We start from the raw sequence: 27,958 nt of genomic DNA on the forward strand, positions 1-27,958 counted from the left end.
TGAGTAATTCTCGTTGTAGGGATCTTTTGCCTCCTTGGTTAGCTGTATTTCTAGGTATTTTATTCTTTTTGTGGCAATTGTGAATGAGATTGCGTTCCTGATTTGGCTCTTGGCTTGGCTGCTGTTGGTGTATAAGAATGCTAGTGACTTTTGTACACTGTTTGTGTATTCTGACACTTTGCTGAAGTTGTTTATCAGCTGAAGGAGCTTTCGGGCTGAGACTATGGGGTTTTTTAGATACAGAATTATGTCATTTGCAAACATGGATTGTTTGACTTCTCTTCCTATTTGAATGCCCTTTATTTCTCTCTCTTACCTAACTGCCCTGGCGTGGACTTCCAATACTGTGTTGAATAGGAGTGGTGGAAGAGAGCATTCTCGTCTTGTGTCAGTTTTCAAAGGAAATATTTCCAGCTTTTGGTCATTTCAGTATGATGTTGGAGATGGCTATGTAATAGATGGCTCTTATTATTTTGAAGTATGTTCCTTTAATACCTAGTTGAGAGTTTTTAACATGTCAAAAGCCTTTCTACCTATTGAAATAATGTCGATTTTGTGTTTAGTTCTGTTTGTTTTGTTTTAGATAGTCTTGCTCTGATGCCCAGGCTGGAGTGTAGTGGTACCATCTCAGCTCACTGCAAACTCTACCTCCCAGGTTCAAGCAATTCTCCTGCCTCAGCCTCCCAAACAGCTGGGATTACAGGCACCCACCACAATGCCTGGCTAATTTTTGTATTTTTAGTAGAGACCATCACGGCCAGGCTGATCTTGAACCCCTGACCTCATGATCCACCTGCCTCGGCCTCACAAGGTACTGGGATTACAGGTGTGGCTTTTTTTTTTTTTGAGACAGAGTTTCATTTTGTCGCCTAGGCTGGAGTGCAGTGGTGCGATCTTGGCTCACCATAGTCTCTGCCTGCCGGGTTCAAGTGATTCTCCTGCTTTAGCCTCCTGAATAGCTGGGACTACAGGTGCACACCACCACCCACATCTGGCTAATTTTTGTATTTTTAGTAGAGATGGGGTTTCATCATTGGCCAGGTTGGACTTGAATTCCTGACCTCAGGTGATCTGCCCTCTGTGGCCTCCCAAAGTGCTGGGATTATAGGCATGAGCCACCACACCCGGCCATCTTTATTTCTTTTTATGTGATGAATCACATTTATTGATTTGCATATGCTAAACCAACCTTGCATCGCAGGGATAAAGCTTACTTGGCCATGGTAGATTAGCTACTTGATGTGGTGCTGGATTTGGTTTGCTAGTTATTTTCTTGAGGATTTTTACTTTAATGATCATCAAGGCTATTGGCCTAAAGTCTTTTCTGTTGTCTCTGCCAGGTTTTGGTATCAAGATAATGCTGGCCTCAAAGAATGAGATGGGAGGAGTCCCTCTTCCTCAGTTTTTGGGAATAGTTTCAGTAGAAATGGTACCAGCTCTCTTCTTTGTGTATCTGCTAGAATTTGGCTGTGAATTCGCCTGGCCATGGGCCTTTTTTGCTTGGTAGGCTATACATTATTAATTCAATCTCAGAGCTTGTTGCTGGTCTGTTCAGGGATTCAATTTCCTCCTGCTTTCAGTTTTGGAAAGGTGTATGTGTACAGGAATTTATCCATTTTCTTCTAGATTTTCTAGTTTGTGGGCACAAAGGTGTTGACAGTAGTCTCAATGGTTAACTGTATTTCTGAGGGGTCAGTGGCAACATCTGCTTTGTTGTTTCTAATTGTGTTTACTTGGATCTTCTCTCTTTTCTTACTAGTCTAGCTAGTGTGTCTATCTTACTTTTTCAAAAACCAACTCCTAGATTTGTTCATCTTTTGAATGGTTTTTCCTGTCTCAGTCTCCTTCAGTTCAGCTCTGATTTTGATTACTTCTTTTTTTTCTTCTAGCTTTGGGATTAGTTTGCTCTTGCTTTTCTAGTTTTTTCTGTTAAGAAGTTAGGTTAATGTGAGATCTTTCTAGCTTTTTTTTTTTTAAACAGAGTCTTGCTCATTCACCCAAGCTGCAGCACAGTGGCACGATCTCAGCTCACTGCTACCTTTGTCTCCTGGGTTCAGGTGATTCCTGTGCTTCAGCCTCCAGAATAGCCGGGACTACAAGCATACACTGCCATAACCGGCTAAATTTTGTACTTTTAGTAGAGAAGAGATTTTGCCATCTTGGCCAGGGTGGTCTCAAACTCCTAGCCTCAAGCAATCCACTCTCTTTGGCCTCCCAAAGTGCTTGGATTATTGGTGTGAGCCACTGTGCCTGGCCACTGACCTTTCTACCTTTTTGATATGGGTGTTTAATGTGATAAATTTCCCTCAACACTGCCTTAGCTGTGTCACAGAGATTTTGGCATGCTGTGTCTTTGTTTTCATTCGTTTCAAAGAACTTCCTGTTTTCTACCTTAATTTCATTATTTACCCAAAAGTCTTCAAGGAGTAGGTTGGTTAATTCCCACATAATTGTACAGTTTTGAGTAATTTTCTTAGTCTTGCTTTCTATTTTTATTGTGTTGCGGTCAAAGAGAGTGGTTGGTATTTTGCTTCTTCTGCATTTTTTAAGGATTGTTTTATGTTCAATTGTGTGATTGATTTTAGAGTATGTGCCATGTGGTAATAAGAAGAATGTATATTCTGTTGATTTTGGGTGGAGAGTTCTGTAGATGTCTATCAGGTCCATTTGGTTCAGTGTTGTGTTCAGGTCCGGAACATCATTGTAAATTTTCTGCTCCAATGGTCTAACTGTCAGTGGGGTATTAAAGTCTCCCAGTATTGTGTGGGAGTTTTTTTTTTAAGAGATGAGGTCCTGCTGTGTTACCAAGGATGGTTTTGAAGGCCTATGCTCAAGCAATCCTCCTGCCCTGGCCTCCCACAGTGTTGGAGTTACAGGCGTGATTCACTGTACCCAGGCCTTTTTCTTTTTTATTGTGTGGGAATGTAAGTCTCTCTGAAGGTGTCTAAGAACCTTCTTTACAAGTCTGGGTACTTCGGTGCTGTGTGCATGTATCATTTAGGACAAGTCTTGTTGAACTGAACCCTTTACCATTAAGTGATGCCCTTCTTTGTCTTTTTTGGTCTTTGTTGGTTTAAAGTTTGTTTTGTCTGAAATTAGATTGCAACCCTTGCTTTTTTCTGTTTTCCATTTGCTTGGCGGATTTTTCTCTCTCTCTTTATTTTGAGCCTATGGGTGTCATATGGGTCTCATGGGATGAGAGATGGGTCTCTTGAAGACAGAATCCCATTGGAGCTTGCTTATTTATCCAGTTTCCCACTCTGTGTCTTTTAATTGGGGCATTTAGCCCATTTACATTCAAGGTCAGTATTGATGTGTGGATCTGATCTTGTCAATGTGTTGCTAGCTGGAAGCAATCTTGTTTGTATAGTTGCTTTATAGTGTCATTGTTCTATGTACTTGTGTGTTTTTGTAGTGTCTGATAACAGTCTTTCCATATTTAGTGCTTCTTTTGGGAGCTATTGTAAGGTAAGTACAGTGGTAACAAATTTCCTCAGCATCTGCTTGAGGGAAAAGGATCTTATTTCTCCTCTGCTTATGAAGCTTGCTTTGGCCGGAAATTATTGGTTGGAATTTCTTTTCCTTAAAAATGTTGAATATAGGTCCCCAATCTCTTCTTGGCTTGCAGGGTTTGTGCTGACAGGTCCACTGTTAGCCTTTCAGACTTCCTTTGAAGGTGACCTATTAGTTTTTCTTTCATTTTGACCTTGAAGAATCTGATGATTGTGTGTCTTGGAGATGATCTTGTGAATTATTCTGTGGGGATTCTCTGAATTTCCTTAATTGTGATGTTGGAGGAAAGAAGGCACTCTGGCTTTTTGAGTTGCCGGAGTTCTTGTGCTGGTTCCTTCTCATCTTTGTGGGCTAATGTTTCTTCAATCTTTAAAGCTGCTGTTTTCTGTTTTTCTTTTTCATTCTTTTACCCTATTTTATGACCTTGGATGTTTGAACATGGGTTCAGCTGATGGGCTTCATTTCTAGAAGATTTTAGGGGGCCAAGGCTCAGCTCAGGACTCCTGGATTATGTGCTCTAACTCTGGGGAACTGGTTTCAGGACCTGGCTTTTGGATAAAGCCATTTTAACTGGGGTGAGATGATATCTCATTGTCTTTTTTTGATGATCAATGATGTTGAGTACCTTTTCATATATCCATTTGCCATTTGTATGTCTTCTTTTAAGAAATGTATATTCAGATCTTTTGCCCACTTTTTAATTGAATTATTAGATTTTCTTAAGGTGTTGCTTGAGTTTCTTATATATTCTGGTTACTAATCCATTGTGAGATGAATAGTTTGCAGATATTTTTCTCCCATTCTGTGGGTTTCTTTCCTGCAGGTTTTCCTTCACTTTGTTTCCTTTGCTGTGCAGAGGCTTTTTAACTTGATGTAATCCCATTTACTTACTTTTGCTTTGGTTGCCTGTGCCTGTGGGGTATCAGTCAAGAAATTTTGCCCAGTCTAGTTTTCTTTCAGTAGTTCATAGTTTGAGGTGTCAGATTTAAATCTTTAATCCATTTTTATTTTTGTATATGGCAAGAGACAGGGGGCTAGTTTCATTGTTTTGTATATGGATATCCAGTTTTCCCAGCACTGTTTATTGAAAAGACTGCCCTTTGCCCAATGTATGTTCTCGGCACCTTTGTCAAAAATGAGTTCATTGTAATCTGTGGATTTCTTTCTGGGTTCTCCACTCTCTTCCATTGGTCTATATGTCTGTTTTTATGCCAGTACCATGCTGTTTAAGATACTATAGCTCTGTAATATAAATTGAAGTCAGGTGATGTGATTCCTCCAGTTTTGTTCTTTTGGCTCAAAATAGCTTTAGCTATTTTCAGTCTTTTACGGTTCCATACAAATTGCAGGATTTTGGCCGGGTGTGGTGGCTCACGCCTGCAATCCCAGCATTTTGGGAGGCCGAGGTAGGCAGATCATGAGGTCCAGACACCATCCTGGCCAATATGGTGAAAGCCTGTCTCTACTAAAAATATAAAAATTAGTTTGGGCGTGGTGGTACATGCCTGTAGTTCTAGCTACTCAGGAGGTGAGGCAGGAGAATCCCTTGAACCCAGGAGGCAGAGGTTGCAGTGAGCTGAGATTGTGCCACTGCACTCCAGTCTGGTGACAAAGCAAGACTCCATCTCAAAAACAAAAAAATAAAAAATAAATTGTAGAATTGTTTTGTCTATTTCTATGAAGAATGTCATCGGTATTTTAATAGAAACCGGATTCAACATGTAGACTGCTTTGGGTAGTATGGACATTTAAAAAATATCAGTTCTTCCAATCCATGAACGTAGAGTATCTTTTCATTTTTTTTCTGTCCTCTTCAATTTATTTCATCAATGTTTTTATAGTTTTCATTATATCTGCTGTTACTGCCCTTGTTCACTCAAGGCCCTAAGGCTATACAATTAGCAGGTGGCAAAGCTGGCCAGGCTGTGTACTTTCCTTCAGGGTGGCAAGTTCCCCTTGGCCCCAAGTAGGTCCAGAGATACCTTCCAGGAGCCAAGTCCTAGATTCAGAAACCTTAGAAATCTACCCGGTATTTTATTCTACTGCAGTTGAGCTTACACTCAAGTCATAAGACAAAGTTCTTCTCACTCTTCCCTCCCCTTTCCAAAAGCTGAAGAGTCTCCCTCCATGGCCCCCAGTGTCACAGGCCCACAGGAAACACTGCCAGGTTACTGTTGATGTACACTCAAGGCCCAAAGGCTCTTCAGTCAGCTTGTGATGAATACTGCCAAGGCTGGGACTCACCATTCAGGAGAGTGGGCTCCCCTCTGACTAAGGAGAGATCAAGAAATGCCATCCAAGATCCAAAGCCTGGAATCAGGGATCACCCCCAAGAGTCCTCTCTGTGCTCTACCCCACTGTGGCCAAGGGAGTAACTATGCGGCAAGACTAAGTCCCCTTTACTCTCCCCTCTGCTTTTCTCAAGTGGAAGAAGGAGTCTCTCCCCATAGCCACGATAGCTGGGAATGTGCTGGGGTAAAGAAGCCAGCATGTCTCAGAGTCTCACCTAAGGCCCACAGTGTGTACTAGGCCCACAGTGTGTACTACCTGGCTACTATCACTGATTATTCAAGGCCCAAGGGCTCCTTAGTCAGCTGGTGATGAATTCTACCAGGACTGAGTTCCTCTCTTCAAGGCAGTGTGTTCCCTTCCAGCCCAGGAGATGTCTAGAAATGTTGCCTGGGAGCTAGGGCCTGGAATGGGTGCCTCAGGACTCTGGCAGTGTCTTATCCTGCTGTGGCTGAGTTGGTACCTAAGTTGCAAGACAAACACCTCTTTACTCTTCCCTCTCCTCTCAAGTGAAAGGAAGAAATCTTTTTCTGAGCTGCCCAGGGTTGGGGAGGGGTGGTACAAGTATTCCCCTAGCTACCCTGCTGGTATCTCACCATGACATATGCCCCCTAAGTCCACTGGTTCTGAGCCTAGCACAGCACTAGGACTTGCCTAATAGTTGTAGTCCTTGTGGCCTATACTTCCCTTCAAGTTTCTTTAGAACCCCAGAGCCCTTTAGCACACAGTGGCAAGGCTTGCTGGAACTCAAGTTCTGACCACTGGATTGGACAATTCCCCTCTGGTGAGGGCTGGCCTGAATGTTCCCTCTGTGGCCATCGGCTGAGATCTGCCTGGTGTTGCTTAGTTCCAATACAAATCCCATAATCACTGTGTTTTAATTCCCACAAGCACAAGGATTCTCTCTGCCACATGGTTGCTGCTGGGGTTATGTAAGAAGGGTGGTGCTAGCAATTCAAGAGTCTGTCTTTTCGGCTAGGCACGGTGGATCATGCCTGTAATACTAGCACTTTGGGAGGCCGAGGAGGGCAGATCACGAGGTCAAGAGATCGAGACCATCCTGGTCAACATGGTGAAACCCTGTCTCTACTAAAGATACAAAAAATTTGCTGGTCATGGTGGCGCGTGCCTGTAATCCCAGCTACTCAGGAGGCTGAGGCAGGAGAATTGCCTGAACCCAGGAGGCGGAGGTTGCGGTGAGCCGAGATCGCGCCATTGCACTCAAGCCTGGGTAACAAGAGTGAAACTCTGTCTCAAAAAAAAAATTAAAAAAAAATAAAATAAAAACCTAGCCAGGCATGGTGGCGGGCACCTGTAGTCCCAGCTACTTAGGAGAGTGAGGCAGGAGAATTGCTTGAACCTGGGAGATGGAGGTTGCAGTGAGCCAAGATTGCGCCACTGCACTCCAGCCTGGGTGACAGAGCTAGACTCTGTCTCAAAAAGAAAAAAAACAAAAAACAAAAAGACTGTCTTTTCTACCCTCTTTTAGTGATATGAAGTTAAAACTAGAAACTGTGAGTGTTTACTTGATTTTTGGTTCTTATGAAGGTGCTTTTTGTGTGTGTACATTGTTAAATTTGGTGTTCCTGCGGGGAGGACAATTGGTGGAGGCTTCTACTCGGCCATTTTGCTCTATCTCCTACTTCTTGGCATTAGATATATTTTTTAAAAGTTCTGCCAATTTTGATGAAACTTGCTATCTAGCAATTGATTAATCAAGTGAATACACAGCAGATCTATAAGGTTCTTGAGAATTTTATACCAGCAGTAACACTGTCAGTTGTACTGAAAGGGAAAGAGAGATTAGAACTTTTTTTTGTTTTTTACAGACAGAGTTCACCCAGATTTCGGGGCAGTGGCACGATCATAGCTTACAGCAATCCCAAACTCCAGGGCTCAAGTGATCCAGCGATCCTCCCACCTTAGCCTCTCAAATAGCTGAAACTAACTACAGGCATGTGCCACTACACCTAGCTAATTATTATTATTTTCTGTAGACAAGTTCTTGCTTTATTGCCTAGGCTGGTCTTGAACTTCTGGACTCAAGTGATCCTTCTGCCTTGGCCTCCCAAAGTGCTGGGATTACAGGTGGTTTCAGCTGGCCTACGAGAGCACAGAATACAAGAAGGCTGTCCAAGCCCCCAAATGCTAGAAATAGCAAACAAGTTGATAAAACTACTTAGTTGTAAACATGTACTATCTTTCATGAAAAAGAAAGATTCACAGAGTGCTGAGCTATAGAGGAATATTATTAGGCCTAGAAACCCAGTGGATTCTGCCCATCTGGATTTCTTTTTTTTTTTTTGAGATGGAGTTTCACTCGTTACCCAGGCTGGAGTGCAATGGCGCGATCTCAGCTCATCGCAACCTCCACCTCCTGGGTTCAGGCAATTCTCCTGCCTCAGCCTCCAGAGTAGCTGGGATTACAGGCACGCGCCACCATGCCCAGCTAATTTTTTGTATTTTTAGTAGAGACGGGGTTTCACCATGTTGACCAGGATGGTCTCAATCTGTTCACTTCATGATCCACCCGCCTCGGCCTCCCAAAGTGCTGGGATTACAGGCGTAAGCCACCACGCCCAGCTGGATTTCAAAATTGCTTGTAATCAGTGATATTTTCTACCATTTTTCCTTTTTGAACAGAAATGTCCTGAACTTAGCTCACGTATCTCTCATCATTATATTTTAGGAACAGAGAGAACTTGTTTTCTTAATTTTTCAGTTCCTCACAGAAAGGAATTGTGTCCTAGAATAGATCATACCCAGATCCTGACTCATATACCTAGTTTAGACAATTTAGATGATGAAATTTGGAACTTTTGAGCTGATAATATTTAGATTAGATTTTGGTACCTATTACAGGGATGCTGTGGTAACAAATACCTAAAAAATATGGAAGTCACTTTGGAATTAGACAGTGAGCAGAGACTGGAAGAATGTTGAGAAGCATGACAAAAAAGCCTAGACTGCCTCAACTAGACTGTTAGTAGAAAACTGGACATTAAAGATTTGTCAATTTGAAGGCTCGGAAGGGCTGACAAAGATGTTATTGAAAAGTGAAAGGAAGGGAAACATTATTATACAATGGCAGACAACTTGGTAGAATTACGTCCTACAGTTATTTGAATTCTGGGCTGATCTTTTAGTTATCTTTTTCTTCCTTTATTTCTGTTGCTGTTGTTCTACTTTTGGGAGACTTCTTCAACTTTGTATTCTAATATTTCTCTGAATGGAAAACAGCTTCATAGAGATATAATTCACACACCACATAATTTACCTATTTAAAGTTCAATGGTTTTTGGTATATTACATTATTAGTTTTTAATAATTGTAGTAAAACATATAATACAAAACAGTTATCAATTAACCACTTTTAAGTATACCATTCAGTGGCAATAATTATACTTAGTGTTTCGCAACCATAACCACAAACTATTTCCAAAACTTTTTCATTACCCCCAGCAGAAACTCTAATCACTAAACAACCCTTTCTCCACTCTGCAACCTGGCCCCTAGCGCCGTCTATTCTTCTTTCTGTCCCTATGAATTTGCCAGTTCTATATACTTCAAAAAAGTGTAATCATACAGTATTTGCCCTTTTCACTTTGGCTTATTTCATTTAGCATAAGGTTTTCAATGTCCATTTAGATAGCATAAATGTCATTCCTTTTTATGGTAGAATATTCCATTGTATGAACATACCACTTTTTGGGCTTTTGCTTTTTTTCACTGACACATAATAATCATGTGGCTCATGTCTGCAATCCCAGCACTTTGGGAATCTGAGAAGGGAGGATCCCTTGAGCCCAGGAGCTTGAGACCAGCCTGGGCAACACAGCAAGACTTTGTCTCTACAAATAATTTTAAAAATTAGGCCAGGTGCAGTGGCTCACACCTGTAATCCCAGCACTTTGGGAGGCCGAGGTGGGCTAATCACCTGAGGTCAGGAGTTCCAGATCAGCCTGGCCAATATGGTGAAACCCCATCTCTACTAAAAAAAACAAAAATGAACTGGGTGTGGTGGTGCATGCCTGTAATCCCAGCTACTCAGGAGGATGAGGCAAGAGAATTGCTGGAATCTGGGATGTGAAAACTGCAGTGAGTCGAGATTGTACCACTGCACTCCAGCCTGGGCAGCAGAGTGAGACTCCATCTCTAAAATAAAATAAAATAAAAAAATAAAATAAAATAAAATAACATAAAATAAAATAACATAACATAACATAAAATAACATAACATAACATAACATAACATAACATAAAATAAAATAAAATAAATAAAATAAAATAAAATAAAATAAATAAAATAAATAAAATAAAATAAAATAAAATAAATAAAATAAATTAGCCCAGTGTGGCACATGCCTCTAGTCAACTATTCAGGAGACTGAGGCAGGAGACTTGCTTGAGCCAAGGAGGTCGTGCGTGTAGTGAGCCATGATCGTGCCACTTCAATCTAGCCTGGGTTACAGAATGAGATCCCATCAAACACACAAATATACACACCAAAAAAAAAAAAAAATTACACATTTTTACGGGATACAGTGTGATATTTCAATACATGCACACAATGTATAACAATCAAATCAGGGTTGGGATGGGCACAGTGGCTCACGCCTGTAATCCCAGCACTTTGGGAGGCTGAGGATGGATCACCTGAGGTCGGGAGTTCAAGACCAGCCTGACCAACATGGAGAAACCTTGTCTCTTAAAAAAAACCAAAAGCCAAACAATCAAATCAGGGTAATTACCATATTTATAACCTCAAGCATTTATCATATCTTTATGTTGAGAAGACTCAAAATCTACTCTTCTAGCTATTTGAAAATATACAATAAATTGTTAATTATAGTCAGCCTATAGTAGTATTCAACACTAGTAACTTGTTCTTCCTATCTAGCTATAAACATATAGAAGGTCAACAGGTATATGATAAAATGCATATCAAATTTAAAAAAATTTTACTGTCAATATCACTTGTATATGATAAAAATATTTTTTATAAAAACTAACATTCCATGGATGTATTATTTTTAAACACATTTTTAAACTGTGATAAAAAATAAATAACAAGGCCGAGCGTGGTGGCTCACGCCTACAATCCCAGCACTTTGGGAGGCTGAGGCAGGTGGATCATGAGGTCAAGAGATCGAGACCATCCTGGTCAACACGGTCAAACCCCGTCTCTACTAAAAATACAAAAATTAGCTGGGCATGGTGGCATGCACCTGTAGTCCCAGCTACTCGGGAGGCTGAGGCAGGAGAAATGGTTGAACCCAGGAGGCAGAGGTTGCGGTGAGTCGAGATTGCACCATTGCACTCCAGCCTAGGTGGGTAACAAGAGCGAAACTCTGACTAAAAAAAAAAATAATAATAATAATAATAACAAAATCTGCCATTTAAACCCATGTGAAGTATGCATTTCAGTGATATTAATTACAATCACAATTTTTGTTTTTTCATTGATATATAATACAAATACAGGAGACGTGACATTTTGTTGCATGAATGTGTAATGATCAAGTTAGGGTATTTGGGGTAACTATCACCTTGAGTATCCTTTCTATGTGTCAGGAAGATTTCACTTCTCTCTTCTAGCTACTTTGAAACATTCAATACATTGTTGCTAACTATAGTCATCCTATTCTGCTGTCAAACATTAAAACTTGTTTTTAAACATTAAAACCTTCTATCTAACTCCATGTTTGTTGCTCTTTTCATCTGTACCCCACCCATCTTTCTCAGTCTTTGGTATCAATCATTCTACTAACTTCATGAGATCAACGTTTTTAGTTTCCACATGTAAGTGAGAACATGCAAAATTTGTCTTTCTGTGTCTGGCATATTTAAGGTAATGATCTGCAGTTCCATCCATGTTGTTGCAAATAACGTGATTTCATTCTTGCTATGGACAAAGAACATTCCACTGTGTATACATACCACATTTTCTTTATGCTTTCGCACTTAGGATGATTTCGTATCTTTGTTATTGCGAATAGTGCTGCAATAAACGGGTGAATGCAGGTATCCCTTTGATATACTGATTTCTTTTCCTTTGGATAAACACCTAGTAGTAGGCTTGCTGGATCATATAGTTTTATTTTTAGTATTTTGAGAAATCGCCATACTGTTTCACATAGTAACTGTAGTAATTTATATTCCTACCAATAGTGTATAACAGTTCTCTTTTCTCTGCATCCTAGCCAACATCTACCACTTACTGTCTTCTTATTGATAGCCATTCTATCTGGGTAATAAGATGATAATACAATAGTTTTGATTTGCATTTCCCTGATGATTAATCATATCTAACATTTTATTATATATGCATTAACCATTTATATGCCTTCATTTTAGAAATGTCTATTCATGTTCTTTACCCATTTTTAATGGAATTATTATTATAGTTTTTTTTTTACTGTTCAGACGTTTGAATTCCTGGTATATTCAGATATTAGTCCCTTATCAGATGAATAGTTTGCAAATATTTTCTCCCACTGGGCAGGCTGTCTCTTCACTCTCTTGTTTCTTTTGCTGTGCAGATTTTTAATTTAATATAATCCCACTTGTCGATTTGTGTTGTCCGTGCTTTTGAGGCCTTGGCCATAAAATCTTTGCCTAGATCAATGTCCTGAAGTGTTTTCTTCTAGTTGCTTTATAGTTTTGGGTCTTATGTTTAAGTCTTTACTCCATCTTGAGTTGATTTTTTGTATATAGTAAGAGATAGGAGCCTCATTTCATTTTCTACATCTGGATATTAAATTTTTCCAGTCCCATTTATTGAAGAGGGTGTCCTTCTGCAATGCATGTTCTTGATGTTCTTGTTGAAAACCACTTGGTTATAAATATTTGGATTCTCTTCTAAATTCTCTATTCAGTTCCACTGGTCTATGTGTCTGTTTTTATACCAATACTGTGCTGTTTGGTTACCCTAGCCTTCTAAGAGATTTTGAAGTCAGACAGGGTGATGCCGCCAGCTTTGTTCTTTGTGCTCAGGATTGCTTTGGCTATTCTTTTTTTTTGTTCTATCCAAATTTTAGGATTAAAAAAATTTTTTTAATTTGATTTATGTTATTTTGAGACAGAGTCTTGCTCTGTTGCCCAGGATAAAGTGCAGTGGTGTGATCTTGGCTCACTGAAACCTCTGCCACCCAATTTCAAGGGATTCTCGTAGCTAGGATTACAGGCATGCACCACCATGCCCAACTAATTTTTGTATTTACCTTTTTTTTTTTTTTTTTTTGAGATGGAGTTTTGCTCTTGGTGCCCAGGCTGGAGCACAATGGCGTGATCTCAGCTCAGCACAACCTGCCCCCCTGGTTGAAGTGATTCTCCTGCCTGAGTAGCTGGGCTAATTTTGTATTTTTAGTAGAGACAGGGTTTCTCCATGTTGGTCAGGCTGGTCTCGAACTCCCGACCTCAGGTGATTTGCCCGCCTCGGCTTCCCAAAGTGCTACGGTTACAGGCATGAGATACTATGACCAGCCTAATTTGTCTATTTTTAGTAGAGATGGGGTTTCACCATGTTGGCCAAGCTGGTCTCAAACTCCAGACCTCGAGTGATCCACCCGCCTTGGTCTTTCAAAGCGCTGAGATTACAGGTGTGAATCACCATGCCCAGCCCCAATTTTTTTTTTTTCCTATTTCTGTGAAAATGACATTGGTATTTTGATAGAAATTGGAGACTGTCTCTGTAGATTGCTTTGGGTAGTATGCTCATTTGAATACTAATTCTTCAGATCCATGAGCATGGGATGTCTGCATTTGTTTGTGCCCTCTTCAGTTTCTTACATCAGTGTTTTATAGTTTTCCTTGTAGAGATCTTTTACCTCCTTAAATTTCTTTGTAGATTTTTTTCTTTTTTGGTAGATGTTATAAATAGGATTGCCTTCTTGATTTCTTTTCTTTTTAAGACAAATTTTGCTGTCGCTGCCCAGGCTGGAGTGCAATGGCATAATCTTGGCTCACTGCTACCTCTGCCTCCCAGGTTCAAGGGATCCTTCTGCCTCAGCCTCCCACGTAGCTGGGATTATAGGTGTACACCACCACACTTAGCTAATTTTTGTATTTTTGATAGAGACAAGGTTTCACCATGTTAACCAGGCTGTTCTCAAACTCCTGATGTCAAGTGATCCACCCACCTCAGCCTCCCAAAGTGCCCTTCTTGATTCTTTCTCAGCTAGCTCATTACTAGTGTATAGAAACACTACTGATTTCTATATGCTGATTTAGTATCCTGCAAGTCACTGAATTTACATTTCAAACTTGAGTTTTTTTGATGAAGTCTTGAGGTTTTTCTAGATATAAGATCATATCACTGGCAAAGAGGGACAATTTGACTTCTCCAATTTATTTCATTCTCTTGCCTGATTCTCTTAAAGTACTATGTTGAATTGGAGTGGTGAAAGTGGGGATATTTATCCTGTTCCAGTTCTTAGAAAAAAGGCTTTCAGCTTTTCCTCATTATGCATGATGTTAGCTCTGTCATATATGGCCTTTATCGTGTGTGTGTGTGTGTGTGTGCGCGCGCGCGTGCGCTTTCTCTAGACTGCTCAGCAGGAATATATAGCCTTTATTGTGTTTTAAAAATTATTTATTTTTACAGACAGAGTCTTACTGTAAACTCGAACTCTTTCTGCCTCAGCTTCCAGAGTCACCAGCTGGGATTATAGGCATATGCCACACTGCCGAGTTTTTTGTTTTGTAAAGTCAGATCTCACTATATTGCCCAGGCTGGTCTTTTTTTTTTTGAGACGGAGTTTCGCTCTTGTTACCCAGGCTGGAGTGCAATGGCGCAATCTCGGCTCACCGCAACCTCCGCCCCCTGGGTTCAGGCAATTCTCCTGCCTCAGCCTCCTGAGTAGCTGGGATTACAGGCATGCGCCACCGTGCCCAGCTAATTTTTTGTAATTTTTAGTAGAGACGGGGTTTCACCATGTTGACCAGGATGGTCTCGATCTGTTGACCTCGTGATCCACCCGCCTCGGCCTCCCAAAGTGCTGGGATTACAGGCTTGAGCCACCGCGCCTGGCCCAGGCTGGTCTTAAACTCTTTGTCTCAGGTGATCCTCCCACTGCAGCCTCCCAAGGTACTGGGATTACAGGTGTGAGCCACTGTGCTCAGTCCCTTTGTTAAGTTGAGATGTGTTCCCTCTACACCTAATTTATTGAGTTTTTGTCATGAATGCTTTTTCTACATGTATTGAGATGATCATAATGTTTCTGTCCTTCATTCTGTTAAGGTGACACATCATGTTATTGACTTGGATATTTTAAACTATCGTCGCATTGCTGGGATAAATCCCACATGATCGTGGTGGATTTTTAAAAAAAATATATGCTGTTGGATTCATATTGCAAGCACTTTGGTGGGAATTTCTGCATCTATGTTTATCAGAGATACTGGCCTGCAGTTTTTTTTGTTGTTGCATTCTTTTCTGGTTCTGGTCAGGGTAACGCTGGCCTTTTCCTTAATGATTAGTTAAGGAAAACTAGTCAATTTTATGGAACAGTTTGAGGATAACTGGTATTAGTTCTCTGAAAGTCTTGTAGAAATTTCTTTGAAAGTTTGACAATGAAGTCATTCAGTCCTGGACTATTCTTTCTTGGGAGACTTTTTATTAGTGATTGGATCTCCTGACTCTTATTGGTCTGCTCAGGTTTTGCACTTCTTCCTGGTTCAATCTTGGTAGGTTGTATGTATTCAGGAATTTATCCATTTCTTCTAGGCTTTCCGGTCTGTTAGTGTACAGTTGTTCATAATAGTCTTTAATGGTCTTTTGTATTTCTGTAGTATGAGTTTAGTATCTCCTTTTTTATTTCTGATTTTATTTGGGTCTTCTTTTTACTGGCTAGTCTAGCAAGCGAGTTACTAGTTTTGTTTTCTTTTCAAAAAACCAATGTCTTATTTCGTGATCCTCTGTATTTTTTTAGGCATATTTCATTCAATTTGTTCTTCATTATTTCTTTTCTCCTATTATCTTTAAGTTTAGTTTGTTCTTGCTTTTCTAATTCCTTGAAGTGAATCATTAGACTGTTTATTTGAAATCTTTCTACATTTTTGAGGTAGGCATTTATTGGTATAAAGTTCCCTACTGTAAAAAGCACTGCTTTTGCTGTATCCTACACGTTTTATTAGGTTATGTTTCAATACGTTTTTGTCTTACTAAATTTCTTCCTTGACACATGGTCATTTAGGAACATGTTTAATATCCATGTATTCGTACAGTTTCCAAAGTTCCTCTTCTCATTGATTTCTAGTTTTCTTCTATTGTGGTCTGAGAATATAGTTAATATAATTTCAATTTTTAAAAAATTATTTATTTTGATAGAGATGAGGTCTTGCTATGTGTCCCAAGCTGGTCTTGAACTCCTGAGCTACCTGGCTTGGCCTTCCAAAGTATAAGTAATCTGCCTGGCTTGGCCTTCCAAAGTATTAGGATTACAGAGGTGAGCCACTGCACCCAGCCTGATTCCAATTTTTAAAAATTTGTTGAGACTTGTTTTGCGTCCTCACATATATGGTCTATCCTGAAGAATGTTTTGTGTGCTCATGGGAAAAATGTACATTCTGTAGCTATTAGAAAAAATGTTCTGTAGATGTCTGGTAGATCCATTTGTCCTAAAGTGCAGCTTAAACCCAATGTTTCTTTGTTAATTTTCTGTCCAGAGTATCTGTCTAATGCTTACGGTGGATTGCTGAAGTCCACAACCACAATAGTAGTTGTCCACTACTATTGTGAACAACTACTATTATGGTTGTGAACTTCAACCGAAGTCTATCTTGCCCTTTAGATAAAACAATACTTGCTTTATATATCTGGGTGCTTTGGTGTTGGGTGTGTACATACTCAGAACTGTTAGATCCCCTTGCTGAATTGATCCCTTTATCGTTATGTAATGACTTTTTTTGGTCTCCTTTTACGGTTTTGACTGTTTTATCTGATAAAAGTATAGCTACTCCTGCACACTTTTGGTCTCTATTTCCGTGAAATATCTTTTTACAATCCTTTATTTTCAGTCTATGCATTTTCACATGTGAGATGAGTTTCTTGTAGACAGAATATAGTTGGGCCATATTTTTAAAATATATTCAGCCAGTCTATGAGAGACGGAGATCTTGCTCTGTTGCCCAGGCTAGAGTACAAGGGCACGATCTCAGCTCACTGCAATCTCTGCCTCCGGGGTTCAAGTGATTCTCCTGCCTCAGCTTCCCAAGTAGCTGGGACTACAGAAGCATGTCACTACATCCAGATGATTTTTGTATTTTTTAGTAGAGATGGGTTTCACTATATGTTGGCCAGGCTGGTCTTGAACTCCTGACCTCAAGTGATCTATCCACCGTCGCCTCCCAAAATGCCTGGATTATAGGCATGAGCCACCGTGCCTGGCCCAGCCTATGTCTCTTAAGTGGTAAGTTTAATCCATTTACATTCAACATTATTATTAATATGTAAAAGCTTATTCCTGTCGTTTTATTACTTGATTTCTGGTTAGTCTGTATATCATTTTTTCCTTCTTTCTCTCTTATTTATCACTGTGGTTTGGTAGCATTCTGTAGTGAGTAACATTTGAATTTTTTTTTCTTCCTTTTTGGTATGTGTCCTCTATCAATGTGTTTTAATGATGGTAGTTACTGTCTTACACTTCCAGATATAGAAATCCCTTAAGCATTTCTTATAAGACCAAGCTATTGGTAATGAATTCCCTCAGCTTTTGCTTGTCTGGAGCTTTATTTCTCCTTCGTTTGCCTAAGATAGTTTTCCTGAATATAGTATCTTTTGGCACTTTGAATATATCATCTCATTCTCTCTGGCCTGTAAGGTTTCTACTGAGAAATCCACTGTTAATCTGATGGGGACTCCTTGATAGATGACTAGATACTTTACTGTTGCTGTTTTTAGAATTTTCTCCTTACCTTTGACTTCTGACAATAATGTACCATGGGGAAGACCTTTATCAGTTTTACCTATTTGGGGATCTTTGAGTCTTCTGTAACTGGATGTCTAAATTTCTTGATACGCTTGGAAAGTTTTCGTCCATTATTTCACTAAATAGGTTTTTCAACCTTTAAAATTTCCTATTCACCTTCAAGAATATTGAAAATTTGAATATTTGGTCACTTTATGGTATCCCTTATGTTACCAAGCTTTGCTCATTCTTTTTTATTTTTATTTGACTGGGTTATTAGTGGGGGTGTGTGTGTGTGCGTACACATTCTTTTTTTTTTTTTCAGACACAGTCTTGCTCTGTTACCAGGCTGGAATGCAGTGGTGCAATCTCAGCTCACTGTGACCTCCACCTCCTGGGTTCAAGTGATTCTCCTACCTCAGCCTCCCAAGTAGCTGGGACTACAGGCATGTGCCACCACACCTGGCTAATTTTTTGTATTTTAGTAGAGACAGGGTTTCACCATGTTGGCCAGGATGGTCTCAATCTCTAGACCTTGTGATCCACCTGCCTCGGCCTCCCAAAGTGTTTGGATTTTAGGTGTGAGCCACAGGTGCCCAGCTCCTGAAATTATTTTTTCTGCTTGTTACAGTCTGTTCTTAAAGCTTTCAGATATCTTTTGCATTTTATTCAATAAATTCTTCAGTTACAGATTTTTTTTTTTTTTTGAGATGGAGTTTTGCTCTTGTTGCCCAGGCTAAAGTGCAACGGCACAATCTCGGTTCATTGCAACCTCTGCCTCCTGGGTTCAAGCAATTCTCCTGCCTCAGCCTCCTGAGTAGCTGGGATTACAGGCATGTGCCACTATGCCCAGCTAATTTTGTATTTTTAGTAGAGACAGGGTTTCTCCATGTTAGTCAGGCTGGTCTTGAACTCCTGGCCTCAGGTGACCCCCTGCCTTGGCCTCTCAAAGTGCTGGGATTACAAGCATGAGCTGCCATGCCTGGCCGAGTTCCAGAATTTTTTAGTTCTTTTTCATAATATCTATTTGATAAAATTCTCATTCATATTCTAAATTTTCTGATTTCTTTGTATTGTTTCTGAGAATTGTCTTGATAAAATTCTCATTCATATTCTAAATTTTCTGATTTCTTTGTATTATTTCTGAGAATTGTCTTATATTTCACCACTGAGCTTCTTTGATATCAAACTTTGAATTATTTTCCTGGAAATTACTTTGTTTTTGAGATGGCATCTTGCTCTGTCCCAGGATGGAACGCAATGGTGAGATCTCTGCTCACTGCCGCCTCTACCTCCCAGGTTCAAGCTATTCTCCTGCCTCAGCCTTCCAAGTAGCTGGGATTACTGGTGCATGCCACCACGCCTGGCTAATTTTTGTATTTTTAGTAATGACAGAGTTTCACCATGTTGGCCAGGCTGGTCTTCAATTCCTGACTTTGTGATCCCCCAGCCTCAGCCTCCCAAAGTGCTGGGATTACAGTTGCAAGCCACTGTGTGCAGCTGATAAACTACTTTTTGATTAGAATCTATTGCTAGAGAATTACTGGGTTTCTTTGGCGTTACCATATTTTCTTGATTTCTGTGTCCTTACATTGATATATGTGTATTTGGTATAACAGTCACTTCTTCCAGTGTTTTGAATTTACTTTCACAGAAGAGTACTTTTTCCTGAAGATGTACCTATGGTGTTGGTTGTGCAGGGTACTTTGGTTTTGATTCTAGGTGTGTACAGTAGTATAATCTCTGTTTGATTCCTTCTTCTGTAAACAGAATCAGTGGCATCCATGACTTCCTCAGTGGTTTAGGGCAGCCCCCAACCTTTTTGGCACCAGGGACAAGTTTCATGAAGACAATTTTTCCATGAATGGTGGTGGTTTGTGGGGGTAGGAAATGAGGGTTGGTTGGGGTGGTTTCAGAATAAGATTGTTACACCTCAGATCTTCAGGCATTAGAGTCTCATAAGGAGTACATAACCTAGGTCCCTCACATACACAGTCCACAATATGGTGAATCTATTGCCACCACTGCTCTGACAGGAAGCAGAGCTCAGGCGGTAATAATGTTCGCTTGCCTGTCACTCACTGCCTCCTGTGGAGCCCAGTTCCTAATGGGCTGTGGGGGTCTGGGGACCCCTGGATTCGGGTGCAGTTGATAGTGGAGGCTATGGTAAAGTATTGCTGGGGACTGGGCTGTCAAGTGGATCTAGGCAGGCCAATTCTTGAGACTCTGGCTGGCTTGCTGGAGTGCCAGGAATGGCAGCAGTGGATCAAGGGTGGGTCCCTGAGCCCCTGGAAAGTGGACATGGCAAGGGTGAAGGCAGTAGCAGTGCTGGGACAACGCTCTGGGACCCAAGTGTTGTACAACGGTGCTGGCAATGGCTATGATGGGTGGGCTAGTACCTAGATCGACAGGTAGCACATGATGATGGGTGCCAGTTGTGGTGGTAGTGGCAGGTTGAGTGGCTCTGACCCCAGATGCTAGGAAAAGTGCTCAGCTCTCACCGGTTGTCAGTTGGGCTGGACAATCCCCAGGCCCCTGGATGGGATGTGCAGATAATGTAGGTGATGAATCAGTTGCTGCTTTCAAGATTGTCAACAGTTTGATTATGATGTATCTAAATAGGATTCTCTTTGTGTTTCTCTTACATGGAGCTGTAGATTAATGTTTTTCATCAAATTTGAGAGGTTTTCAGCTATTATGTCTTCAAATCTTTTCTCTCCCTTTCTCTTGCCTCCTCTGGAGCTCCCATTATAGGTCTACTAAGCAACTTGACACTAGAGGTTGCTACTCTCTCTCTCTCCAGCCAATGACTTAGGTGAAGGCTGTACTTAACTACCTCAAGCTCATAAGCATGTACCATCTGCTGATAGATCTGTGCATAGCTGGGGGATGAACTCAAAGTTGCACCTAATATTCAAGTACCCCTTGGATTTTTGCTTTTCACTAGGTTCTTTTGCATCTTCCCCCACAGCACGTATAGTTTTCCAGTTGGCTGGGAATGTGTGGAGAGTTTATCTCAGTCCTTTTATAGACGTCTAATTTTGAGAATATTCTTTAACTTGGATTATCACCTTGGGCCATCAAAGTTGCAGCTTTACTCCATGCATTTCTGCATCAACCACTTTTAGCTGGCAAAGTCAGATTCCTCCCTCTCCTAAACCCCACATATATATACTCACTATCTTCCTGAATGAGTGTATCTCCTCTGGTGGCAAAGCTGTTGGTTTTGCAATTAGTTATATGCTGGCAAAATTACTATTCTCACCAACCATGTTTCTTTCACTTCTTTTTTGAGTATGCCATTACTTACAAGAATTTGAGTATGCCATTACTTACAAGAATTTGCTTCAAATCAATCTATTTTTTTTTCTTGACAAAGGGAAAAAAATCTATGGAGGAGATTTGATGCCAAAGACTAACATAACTTAAAAGTCACATATTCTAGAAATCCATGTGCACTTGAACTTCATCAGAAATAATCCAATTTGTAATAAGGTTATCAAAATATTTCTAAATTATGGCAAGTGACCCAAAGTAACATTTTATAGTTTGATACAATTAAAATAAAACTTTTCTCCAGGTATGTGATTCAACCAAAACGTCATCTACTTGTCTGGCCCAGAGTATCTATGAGGAAAGCAGTGCTACTATATGATATGGCAAAAACTTGATGGACTCACTGTTGAAAATGGTTTCTAGTTCCAGCTGGCCTCATTAGGTTTTGATCTACCAATAATATAAAGAGGCATTAAGTCCCCACACTTGTGAATCAACTGATTCTTTTCCTGTAATACTAGGATAATGGCTGTGTCCCAGGTAACAATCTTTCCTAGGTCTCATGACCAAACTGACAACTATAAAAACATTTCCACCTCATCGTGTCCACTCAAAAATAGTCAATACCCTGAGTTTTCATTCATACATACAGGACTCTTTTCCACAGCTAATTACGAGAACAGCTAGAAGACAGTATATTTCTTCATATTCAATAAAATGAAAAGAAACCAACCTCTTTTTTCTTCTTCTCTTTTTAGTTTATCTTCTTCTATTTCTTTTGGCAATTTTTCCTTTTTCTCTTTCTCCACATCATTATGCAAATGTTTTGTGGTATAGCTGAGTGCTGGTGAAAGAAGAATCTCTCCATTTTTGCAGAGTTCATCACGAATTTTAATAAAAAACTGTTGAAGTTCTACTGCATCTTCATATATTTCTGAATCTGTCCTATAATGGTATCAAGAGTATCCATTGACACAAAAGCTGTTTCTTTTAAACACCTCAATTATACGTTAAATTCTATTAAATGCTTCTTTAATTGATACAATGGTATTTCTGTACAGGTCTATAAAGGGTATCTTTCTGAAGTTTGTTAGAACAAAATCCAAAGTGTCATTTTACCATGGTAAGTTTCATACCCACCATTTTCCTTTACTTCAGGGCTCACTTCATGTACTGCTCATGTAAAAGGAAAGGCCTCACACATTTTCCCTTGGAGATACATGGCACAGGCATCAACTGATTCTGGCAGGGGAAGGTGGCTGCCAGAACCAAGAATTGTACCAACACTCCACAATATGTTCAACACTTACTTTTATCTACTCTTCGGATTTTTACTTTCTCTTAATAGCAGACAAGCATATTATTACATAATAGGCTTTATCTATTTTCTTCCTTTTGGTCCTACATCATGGTTGCCTAGGCTAGTGAGAGCCTAGATGCATGAATATGTGAACCTAAAGCAAAGCCATGAAGGCATTCTATAATGGTTACAGGCCTCAGATTTAGTGTTCATTTTAATTTCCCAGAAATAACTGTAATTCTGGAGAACAGGCAAAGGCAACATAATGAAAGATGGAAAAAAGATTATCTATGTCATATCTAGAACATTTGAGTCTCTTTCCTCATTTATGAAATAAGGGGGCCAGACATGGTGACTCATACCTATAATCCCAATGCTTTGGGAGGCCAGGAGTTTGAGACCAGCCTAAGGAACACAGCAAGACACTGTCTCAACAAAAAATTAACCAGGCATGCAGGTACACACCTGTAGTCCTAGCTATCTGGGAGGCTGAGGTGGGAGGGTTGCTTGAGCCCAGGAGTTTGAGGGTGCACTAAGTTATGATGGCACCACTGCATTCCACCCTGGGCAACAGAGCAAGACCTTGTCTCTCAAAAAAAAAAAAATCAATAAATAGGTCAGGTATGGTGGCTCATGCCTGTAATCCCAGCACTTTCGGAGGCCAAGGCAGGTGGATCACTTGATGTCAGGAGTTCAAGACCAGTCTGACAAAAAATGGTAAAACCTCATCTCTATTAAAAATACAAAAATTAGCCAGGCATGGTGGTGCACCCATGTAACTGCACCTACTCAGGAGGCTGAGGCAGGAGAATCGCTTGAACTCAGGAGGCAGAGGTTGCAGTGAAGCAAGATCATGCCGCTGGACTCTAGCCTGGGCAACAGAATGAGACTCTTGTCTCAAAAAAACCACCCAGACTGGAGTGCAGTGGCGTAATCACAGCTCACCATAGCTTCAACTTCTTGGGCTCAAGCTGGCTAATTTTTAATTTTTTTGTAGAGACAGGTCCCTCCCTATGTTGCCCAGGCTGGTCTTGAGCTCCTGGCCTCGAGTGATCTTCCCACTTCAGCCTTCCAAAGTGCTTAAATTACAGGTATGAATACCAGAATCTAAAAACATATTCACAAAACTAACCACAAAGGTCTTAGCAGTAGAGATACTCTGGTCAGAGGAGTGTGGCCAAGTTAGTTGCCTGTCTAGAGCATCAAACTTCAGAGAGGTCTCCAGGATGCCACTCCCCATCAGCAAAGGTGAACTGGCAAACAATTAAAAGACAATATCGATAACCTAAATGGTATTTCTGGAAAGGGTTTTCTTTTTTTTTTTAAGATGGAGTCTTGCTTCTGTTGCCAGGCTAGAGTATAGTGGCATGATCTTGGCTCACTGCAACCTCCACCTCCTGGGTTCAAGCGATTCTCCTGCCTCAGCCTTCTGAGTGGCTGGGACTACAGGTGCACAACACCATGCCTGGCTAATTTTTAGTAGAGAGGGGTTTTCACCATGTTGACCAGGATGGTCTCAGTCTCTTGGCCTCGTGATCTGCCAGCCTTGGCCTCCCAAAGTGCTGGGATTACAGGCGTGAGCCACTGTGCTCGGTCTTTTCTTTTTTTTGAGACGAGTTTCGCTCTTGTTGCACACGTTGGTATACAGTGGTGTAATCTTAGCTCACTGCAACCTCTGCCTCCCAGGTTCAAATGATTCTTCTGCCTTAGCATCCCAAGTAGCTGGGATTACAGGCACCCACCACCACACCTGGCTAATTTTTATACTTTTAGTAGAAATGGGGCTTCATCACATTGGCCAAGCTGGTCTCAAACTCCTGACGTCAAGTGATCTGCCTGCTGTGGCCTTTCAAAGTGCTGTGATTATAGGTGCGAGCCACTGTGCCCAGCCTTAGAAAGGTTTTAAATCTATTTTGGGGTCATAGAAATGTTAGTACTTGTAGGAAAGCAATAAAAATAAAACTCACCAAGGCAAGACACCCATGAAATACTTTTTTTTTTCTTCTTGAGACAGGGTCTCACTCTATTGCCCAGGCTGGAGTACAGTGGCACAATCATGGCTCACTGCAGCCTCAATCTCCTGGCTCAAGCAATCCTCCCACTTTAGCCTTTCAAGTAGCTGGGACTACAGGCACATGCCACCAAGCTTGACTGATTTTCAAAATTTTATTTTAAGTAGAGATAAGGAAGGTCTTGCTATGGTTGCCCAGACTCATCTGGCACTCCTGCATGCAAGCCATCCTCTCACCTTGGGCTCCCAAAGTGCTGAGATTATAGGTATGAGGCACTGTAGATCAAAATTAGAAGGAAATTTAAGTTTAATGTAAATCTAAATTTGACTGCTTCTTTTAGAACATTTAATGTCTTCAGCAAGCTTTTAAAGTGAGAAATCTGAGATTAAAAAAAAAAGCCAGGGTGGGCGTGGTGGCTCACGTCTGTAATCCCAGCACTTTAGGAGACCAAGGTGGGTGGATCACGAGCTCAGGAGTTCAGGACCAGTTTGACCAACATGGTGAAACTACGTCTCTAGCAAAAATACAAAAATTAGCCAGGCGTGGTGGCACGTGCCTGTAATCCCAGCTACTTAAGAGGCTGAGGCAGGAGAATCGCTTGAACTTGAGAGGTGCAGGTTGTAGTGAGCCGAGATCGTGCCACTGCCCTCCAGCCTGGGTGACAAGAGTGAGACTCTGTCTCAAAAAAAAAAACGCCCCATGAAGTACTTAAAATGGTGATCAAATTTCTATCAGTCTAACCTCAGATCAATGCCTTAGAGCTATTTTATTTAAAGGATTCGTGAATTGAAGCCAAACCCTGTAAGGAAAATGCTAAAATGCTGTTACTATTTCCAACTAGAAACATTTATCTTTTTAAAAAACACATTCTGTGACAGGCTGTATTTTAAATTTATGCTTTTTAAGAGATCTTCAACTTTCTCTTCCTCCTCATTGGCCATAATCTAGATGACTTAGTAGCGTGTCTTCTCTTCCCCATAGAATATACTCACTCTTAAGAAGTTCTGGCTAATCAGAATTCAGAATAGCATGCTACCAACTATAATCATGTACATAAGTGGACATAATACATCAAAGCAATATTCTTTCATCTGTTTTGTATTAAATAGCACACATCTTCAAAATGAAAATGGCTTTGAAAACATACCGATTCATCCTTCTTGCCCTTTCCAATACTTCAAACATATGTTCTTGAAATAAATCAAGCCGTCGGTAGCGATTATTTTCAACATTCTTCCTAATAATGTCAAACGTAAGGGGTGGTTTGTTAGGAAAGTTGGGATCCACAGCAGGAATTTCTGCTAAAGAATCACTGTAGCATCTTCCCTCATCATCCTGATGACTCATGACTGACACAAAAAGATTGTGGATAAGCTCTTGAATCAGCAAAGTCACATTTGGGACATGAGAATCCTCATCTCCCTCCAGGTCTCTGCGTGTTTCAAGCAGGACTTTGTGTAGGACAAGAGCATCTTTGTAGATCAAAGACTCAGGCTCATTGTATGTACAGGCATTATTAAACATCATGACAAAGTCCTCAACCATAGAGTCGATATCTTGGTACTTGTTTGCCATCATGTGACTTCGAATTTTTTCCATGTCCATGGGCTTTTTAATAGTCAGATAGTAGTCAGGCAACTCAGATCTGGAGGGAAGCCTCAGAAATATGGCACTGAGGCGGCGACCCCTTTTATCAGTATAGTTCTTTACAGCTTCATAGACCTCATTGAGTTTCTGCTGCATTGGAGTCATGTATTTTGATTTTTTAGGAGAAATGCCACTCTTCCTACCTAAAGAGAGAGATTTAATGTTAAATGAATAAATTAAATGAACCTAAATTTGCATACAGATGGTAGCATAACCACAAGAGACTATTCCAAGTAATTTGTAAAACCCAGCAATTAGCATGTCTATAGTGAAATATAATCTGTAGACAAAAAATAACAAAAAAAATTTTTTAACTGTTTTCAGTAATCATATTTTTCATGGGAGACTAAGTACTATAAGGTTGAGAAAGCTGTGAATAAGGAATAATAAAGCAAATGAGTAGCTATGTGACATTTTATCACCTCTAATATCCCTGAGAATTGAGATTTTGAACATGAGATAAGAGTTAACAGATGTTAAAACATAAGACATTACTAATTACCTTGAGGCCTTTAATCTCTATTGAAAGTAACACTATGAACTTATGATATCTTTTATCTTTATATATAAACAAACACACGCACACAAATCTCGTAGCTCTGTCCACTGAAAATCCTAGAAACTGTAACTACCTCAGTAGCTGTATAGCCTACACTAGAGTTTTAAATACTAATTCCAAATACTAATATTGAGAAGTCCTCACCTTTTAGCAGAAATATGTAAAAGGTAGGGCTTCTTGGCAAATGGCTGATTCCTAGTCTTCAAACGCTAGATAGTAAAGAATCTCAATGACTTCTTACCGTGACTTCATGTCAAAAGAATATAGGAACTGGCTGGGTGTGGTGGCTCACACCTGTAATCCCACCACTTTGGGAGGCTGAGGTGGGTGGATCATCCCAGGTCAGGAGTTCAACCAGCCTGGCCAACATGGCAAAACCCCACCTCTATTAAAAGTACAAAAAATTAGCTGGGCATGGTGGTGGGCACACGTAATCCCAGCTTTCTGGGAGGCTGAGACAGGAGAATTGCTGGAACCCAGGCAGTGGAGGTTGCAGTGAACTGACATCACGTCATTACACTCCAGCCTGAGCGACAGAGCAAGACCCTGTCTCAGAAAAGAAAAAAAAAGAAAGAATATAGGAACCAGCCTGAGTATCTGTAAGGACAATAACTTCAATTACAATTCATTCATAGTTTAAGTCTGGTAGTGCTTAATAAACATAAAAACAAACAACAAAGTGGGTAAATATTGAAGGATGTTAGTAAACCAATGCATTATTTTGAAAACTTGTAAATAAAGGAGAAAACAAAACAAAACAAAGCTTTTAGCCTTTCAAAAAGCCAGACACACAGACAACACTGTACCACTGGGTAATCAAATATGAGATAAGGCAAAGTTCCTCTATATAGAAGTATTCCAGCTAATAAGTAAGGAATAAAACTAAAAACTATCACAATTTTATACCCTTTTCATGAATTAATAATTAATGAAGTACACAACAGCACCTGTTAACAGAAAAACATAAATAGATTTCACATGTACCTGATAGAAGACCATATATTACCTATGAAGTCACTTTTTCTGCCAAAGGGAGAAGACAGGGGATCAGACCTAAATCTGATCAAGCCTCTGGCTCCAACTACCAATTTATACGAGATACAAAGGACAGAGGTACACATTATAAAGCACAACATAGTGGGCCGGGCACGGTGGCTCACGCCTGTAATACCAGCACTGTGGGAGGCCAAGGTGGGTGGATCGCTTGACCCCAGTCTGGCAACATGGCAAAACCGTCTTTACTAAATATACGAAAAAATGAGCTGGACGAGGTGGCGTGTATCTGTAGTCCCAGCTACTCGGAAGGCTAAAGTGGGGGATTGCCTCAGTTGGGAGGTGGAGGTGGCAATGAACTGAGATTGTGCCACTATAATCCAGCCTGAGTGACAGAGAGAGACCCTGTCTGTGTCTCCAGAACACACACACACACACACACACACACACACACACACAC

At 40.4% G+C, this 27,958-nt stretch overlaps 1 protein-coding gene across 50 annotated transcripts in view; it reads right to left on the reverse strand.

Moving 5' to 3' along the window:
- PBRM1 (polybromo 1) overlaps nucleotides 1-27,958 on the reverse strand; it is a 153,596-nt gene that overhangs the window by 42,258 nt on the left and 83,380 nt on the right. For all 50 annotated transcript variants that reach the window (XM_054245729.2, XM_035275781.3, XM_035275772.3 and 47 more), the window contains 2 exons: nucleotides 25,447-26,089; nucleotides 21,721-21,932 (listed from right to left, as the gene is read on the reverse strand). In XM_054245729.2, coding sequence (XP_054101704.1) covers nucleotides 21,721-21,932; nucleotides 25,447-26,089 — 855 coding nt within the window. The remainder of the gene's footprint in view (nucleotides 1-21,720; nucleotides 21,933-25,446; nucleotides 26,090-27,958) is intronic.

This window comes from Callithrix jacchus, chromosome 15 (genome assembly GCF_049354715.1).
Source record: "Callithrix jacchus isolate 240 chromosome 15, calJac240_pri, whole genome shotgun sequence".
NCBI lineage: Eukaryota > Metazoa > Chordata > Mammalia > Primates > Cebidae > Callithrix > Callithrix jacchus.